This window comes from Aotus nancymaae, unplaced genomic scaffold (assembly GCF_030222135.1).
Source record: "Aotus nancymaae isolate 86718 unplaced genomic scaffold, 86718_ANA_hifiasm-v0.15.2.pri h1tg000033l, whole genome shotgun sequence".
In the NCBI taxonomy this organism is placed as follows: domain Eukaryota; kingdom Metazoa; phylum Chordata; class Mammalia; order Primates; family Aotidae; genus Aotus; species Aotus nancymaae.
The window spans coordinates 55037208-55043207 of record NW_026988447.1 but is presented as its reverse complement, the minus strand read 5'-3'; the positions used below and the strand labels follow the sequence as shown (position 1 = coordinate 55043207).

Here is a 6000-nt window from a genome sequence, read left to right as displayed (position 1 = left end):
TTCTTAATAATAGATAAAAGTATGGGTGAGTATTCATTTTATCTCTGGATGAAGAAAGACTTTTATGTACAAAAGCAATGAAAATATTTTCAAAGGAATAGAGCAATAAGTTGAAGAACCAAAGCATACTAAACTTTTCTTTATCAAAAATAATAAATAAAATTAGAAGTCAGCCATGGAGGTAGAGATTGAAAGGGGGAAAGGGAGGTGCCTGGGCCTAGGATGCTGATAGTGCTGTGTTTGTTGATCTGGGTTTGATTACATGATAGTCACACTTCTCATTGAGCAGTATATTTATTTTATATCCATACATACCTATATAGTCAACAAAAAGTCAAAGGCAAACAGGTATGTATTTCATGGATATGATAGAGAAAATGTAAAATAATAATGAAACTTTAATGATAAAAAAATTGACCATGGAAAATATAAATGAGTAATAAACACAGAAACAGTTTGAAATGACACATGCACACGTATGTTCATAGCGGCACTGTTTGCAATAGCAAAGACCTGGAACCAACCCAAATGCCCATCAGTGATAGACTGGACAAAGCAAATGTGGCACATACACACCATGGAATACTATACAGCCATAAAGAACGATGAGTTCATGTCCTTTGTAGGGACATGGATGAATCTGGAAACCATCAGTCTCAGCAAACTGACACAAGAACAGAAAACCAAACACTGCATGTTCTCACTCATAGGCGGGTGTTGAACAATGAGATGCTGTTCATTGTTCACATGGACACAGGGAGGGGAACATCACACACAGGGGTAATTAGGGGGCGGGGGGGCTAGCAGAGGGACAGTGGGGGATGGGGAGGTTGGGGAGGGATAACTGGGAGAAATAGCTGATGTAGGTGACAGGGGGATGGAGACAGCAAATCACAATGGCATGTGTGTATCTATGCAACAATCCTGCAAGATCCACACATGTATCCCAGAACTTAAAGTACAATAAAAAACAATAAAAAACAATAAAAGCAATGCATGCATATGATTAAAAACTCAACAATACAGTATAGCAGAAGTAAAATCAAGTTTACCTCATTATTCTTTGACTCAGTCTTGCTCTTCTGGAAGAAATTACTATGAACAAGGTCTTCTTCATTATTCCAGAAAATTTCTATGTATATTAATAATGGAATTATACTATGGTAATGTTCATATTATTATTCTTCCTGAAAATTTCTATGCATATACATATGTGTTTAAACCAAATGAAATCATACTGTACTGCATAATCAATTACTTTTTTTTTAACTGAACAATGTCTTCTGAAGGTCTTTGCTTATTAGCACATGAAATTCTACCTCATTTTTTTTTATGGCTTCACATTATTCCAGTGTATCATGATTTAGTTAACTGTTTATTAATGTGCATTTAGGCTGGTTTTTGTTTTTGTTTTGTGATTACAAGCAATGTTGCGATTAAAATTTCTACATTTATTCTTTGGATATTCATTTTAAAAATTGTCAGAAAAATTTTTAGAAATGAAATTGCTGAGTCAAAGGGAGACACATGTCATACATACCTTTTGCATTTTGCAAAATATTTTCAAATTGCTCTCCATTACAATTATTTGTCAATTAAATATTAAATTAAAAAAAAGACAGGAAAAAATTGTTCTCTAAGGAGTTAACTCCAAAATGTAGTTCTGTGAAAGTGCTGTCTTCCCATGCCTTTCCAAACAGTAGATATCTGCAATTCAATTATTTATTTATTCATATTTTTTAGAGATGGGGATTTCACTCTGTTGCCCAGTCTAGAGTGCAGGCTAAATTTCTTTTTTTAAACTTTTTTGTAGAGACAGGGTTTTGCTATGTTACTCAGGCTGGTCTGAAACTCCGAGCCAAAGGCACTTCTTCTGACTAAGTCTTTCAAGTTGCTGGGATTACGGGCTTGAGCCACTGTGCCCGGCTCAATTTTATTAGTCTTTGACAGTCTAATAGGTAAAAATGGCTTTTTATTTTAATTTGCATTCTGTAATTATATGCAGAGTTGGACATTTATGAAAAAATATTTAACCTCAGAACTTGAGCAGAGTGAGAAGGTTGTCCATGATGGAGTGGGGTGGGGAGAGCAGAGGCAGCAGCATTGGATGGAACCCAGTTGGGTACATCACTGACATATAGGTAGTATTTAAAGCCACAGCAGTGGATGAGAGGACCATGGTGAAAGAAGAGAGAAAAGGCTGAGGATGGAATCTGCCTCTAGTTTTAACCCAACCACAGCTTCTCTGAAACCAAGATATCCATTTCTTTCTTATCCTCACTAAGACCTCCCAGCTCACCTAGTTTTCTGACAAATGACCTTTCGATAATGTTTGGGGCTATTTCATAGGTGGTGGGGATCAGTTCATAGGTTTGACCTTTGCTCTAGGATCAAGGAATTGCTAACATCCTCCTTTCAGGTCCCTACGTGGTTTTGATTCCATTTGATTTCTGGCTCAACAGCTATGGCCTTGTGGAGAGGCCCTCACCTCCTCCCTCCTACTTATCTGCATCCCTTTGAATTTTCCCAGCCTCTCAGAGCAGCTCTGCGGCTGAGAAACAAAGCTGGTGGATATTCTCACCACTTCCACAGCCCCATTGCCAGAGGACTGCTCTAATTTGGTATTTATCTGGCTCCAGCTCACCGTCCTCTGACCTGCTTGGATTCAGCTGGGACTCTGATTTCCTTGGTTCTACATTGGCTATTGCTACCACTCTGGCTCTGAGTGGAGCTTCCTCAATTTGCCTCTTACCCTCCTACAGCTGCTGATGGAGACGTTTCTGAAAATGTGCTGCAGATGTGAATATTTTCTGGAAGTGTCTGTGGCTGACCCAGGCTAATGACGTAGTCGGCCTGCTAAGCACTGCTTCTCCGGAACAAACCCTTGACCCCTCTTCCTTTCTCTTTACTTGGACTTTGAGCACTTTCTATCCCACTTTATCCTGATGCTCTGCTCTCTGCTTGGCTGGCTTAGTTGTTAATGTTTTTTTTTTTTTTTTTTTTTTAATTCCATAGCTTTATCTCTTCTAAAAATTCTGCCGTTGTCTCTCTTGATAATTAAGTACTCTCTACCAATGTGGTCCCCTAGGAGGGGAGGGGGGTCAGGAGAGAGGAGAAGAAAACAGAGGAGAATTAACATGAATTAAGCAAAGATTTTGTACCAGGCACCAATGCTAAGGTGCTTCACACGTTATCTCTTTAATCTCCCCAAAACTTTGAGAATGGGTCATTGTTAGCTCATTTTACAAACAGGAAAATGAAAGAATTGAGAGGTAAAATTATTTGACTCTAATCATTCAATAGAAAGAACTGAAATTCAGCTAATATAAATGTACAGGCTGTTCTATATTTAGTGTGTGAGGAAGCTTCATTTTCCTTAAGTTGGATGACATATTTCTATTATGGCAGACCAAAACCCCAGTGAACGCTCTGGTTTTGTTTGTTTTTGCTTTTGTAACCTTGTCAGATTATAAAACTGTTTGGATCATGTGAAGTTCCTTAAAACATTTTCATAGGCGTGGAATCATCCCAAGAGTACTGTGCTTTGGCATTGAGCTTATTGCAGTTACTGCTGGCTAACGCCACAGGTGTTCTTCCACGTGGGCATTTGCCCCGCTGCCTGGACCCACTCTGTACTTGCTGCGTTTGGAATTTACATTTGTCTGCATCACAACCATTTTATTAGTTCGTGCCCTGATCATTTTTTGTCTTTGGGAATTTTTTTTTTCTTTAAAAATTTCAAAAGTTTTGAAATGGCCATATAATTTGCTAAGCAAAAATAGTATTTTAGTATAGTTTCATTTTGGATTGGCTCTATGAATCAGATTAAGCATTTTTTGACTATTATGTAAAAGCCATTTGTAGGTCCCTCTTGTGAGTGACACTCATTTTCTTTGTCCATTTTTCTAGTGGATCATCGGTCTATTCTTACTGAGTCACAGAAATTCTTCATATATATAGAGGAAATTAGCACTTGTGATAAGGGTTGCAAACGTTTCTCCCAGTTTGTTGTTTGTGTTTTAAACTTTATATTTTAGAATACACAGAACTTTTTGTTTTTATGTTGTCCAATTTATCATTTTTTTGAGAGTTTTTTTGTTTTGCTTTTGAGACAGAGTCTCATGTTGTTACCCAGGCTGGAGTGCAATCTCAGCTCACTATAACCTCTGCCTACCAGGTTCACGTGATTCTCCTGCCTCAACCTCCAGAGTAGCTGGGATTACAGGCACCCACCACCACATCTGGCTAATTTTTGTATTTTCAGTAGAGACAGGGTTTCACCATATTGGCCAGGCTGGTTTTGAACTCATGACCTCAGGTGATCCGCCCACCTCGGTCTCCCAAAGTGCTGGGATTACAGGCGTAAGCCACCACACCAGGTTTTTTGAGAGTTTTATAACAAACTTAAGAGCATTTTCCCTACTTAAAGTTGTAAGTAGATCTTTTCATGTTTTCTGCTAGTATTTTTACACATTTCTTTTAAAACTATCATCATTTTGTCATGATTTTGTGATAGGCTCTCAGTGAATCTCCCTGCCTACAGCTTCAAGATCCCTTGAATCCATCTTTCCCCTGTTGGCCACCGTGATCTTAAAATGCAGGTTGGATCCTGTTACTTTCCTGTTCAAAATAGTTTATGGTTTTCGTTACCCACAGATTAAGACCAGTTCCTTAACATGGTACACCCAATGATATGATTGTTATTTCTCCTCTGTACTCTCTCACTTTGATGACTATTCACAAGATGCTCCTTTTGTCTGGAAGCTTCAGCTTTATGCCATCTCAAGTTCCATCTTCTTAGAAAACTCTTGTAATTCCACCACTGTTAGGCTTAGCCATCATATTCTTTTTTTTTTTTTTTTTGAAAGTTTTTAGTTTATTAAGCTTCTCGTGAAAAGTCCACAGCGGCCATAGATAACATCATTGCAGCACCTTTACTCCTTCGGCTGTGATCCAATCTCGAGCTCACTTTTTGCCAGCACCAACATTGGCCTTTGCAGTCCCCCTGACTTTCTTCATTCTGTTCTTGTGTTCCTTTCATTGCTTTCTTGAGGTCTTTTTCTTCTCATACAGGCCATGTCTTGCAAGTCTATGTTTGGGTTCATTTTTCTTTGCATAATCCAGGGAATCATAAATCATGCCAAAGCCAGTTGTCTTGCCACCACCAAAATGAGCTCTGAATCCAAATACAAAGATGACATCCGGTGTGGTCTTGTGCATTTTGGCTAGTTTTTCCCGAATTTCTGTCTTAGGCACTGTTGCCTTCCCAGGGTGAAGGACATCAATGACCATTTGTTTCCTCTGAAGTATTCGGTTGGTCATGAACTTTCTAGTGCGGATAGTTACTGTGTCGTTCATGATGGTGGCCTATCCTTAGACAGCTGGGGAGGAAGAGAGAGCCAGCCATCATATTCTTGATGAGGCCCCCCTGACCTCTGCCCGAGGTAAGTCTTTCCCTGTCTGAGCTCCAGCACTCTGTACGTACCTCTACTGTATGTTCCTCCTGTGGTGGCTTTGCTGGTTTACTTTTCTTCTCTATCATCGGAGCAGGGCTGTGTTTTATTAATATTTGCATTCCCAGCAAATGCACGGATTTTGGAACATAGCAACAGCTCAACAGTGGTTTGCTGGAATGAATATTTCCTTGTTTTGTTTCAGTATTGTTCAAAGTAGGATTAGGAAACACATCAGAATAGCCTAGGGTGCTTGTTTTGAAAAATGGAAATTACTGGACCCACCCTAGATATACCGCATCAGACTCTCTAGGGAATGAGGCTCAGGAATCCTCATTACTTTCTACTAAACTCCATACATGATTATTACACATTCTGAAGTTTAAAAACTACTGTTACTACTTATACCTACAAAGGGCTTTTAAACATGACACCTGAGAACAGAGGATCATTTGAAGAGAAGAAGTCCTAGGTATTAGGGTGCAAGGCAAGTGAAATAAATTTATGGTATGTCCATAAAATGGAATATTAATGCATCTATTAGAAC

At 38.9% G+C, this 6000-nt stretch overlaps 1 protein-coding gene across 1 annotated transcript; it reads right to left on the bottom strand.

The window, feature by feature from the left end:
• Positions 1-4857: 4857 nt before the first annotated feature.
• Positions 4858-5376, bottom strand: LOC105710143 (small ribosomal subunit protein eS24-like). The gene has a single exon (XM_064383739.1). The coding sequence runs from the start codon at positions 5356-5358 to the stop codon at positions 5038-5040; it is 321 nt and encodes a 106-aa protein (XP_064239809.1). The 5' UTR covers positions 5359-5376; the 3' UTR covers positions 4858-5037.
• Between the last annotated feature and the right edge of the window lie 624 nt (positions 5377-6000).

Bases quoted from the DNA above. Each gene is read 5' to 3' on its own strand.
- LOC105710143 (XM_064383739.1), bottom strand. From the start codon at position 5,358: ATGAACGACACAGTAACTATCCGCACTAGAAAGTTCATGACCAACCGA.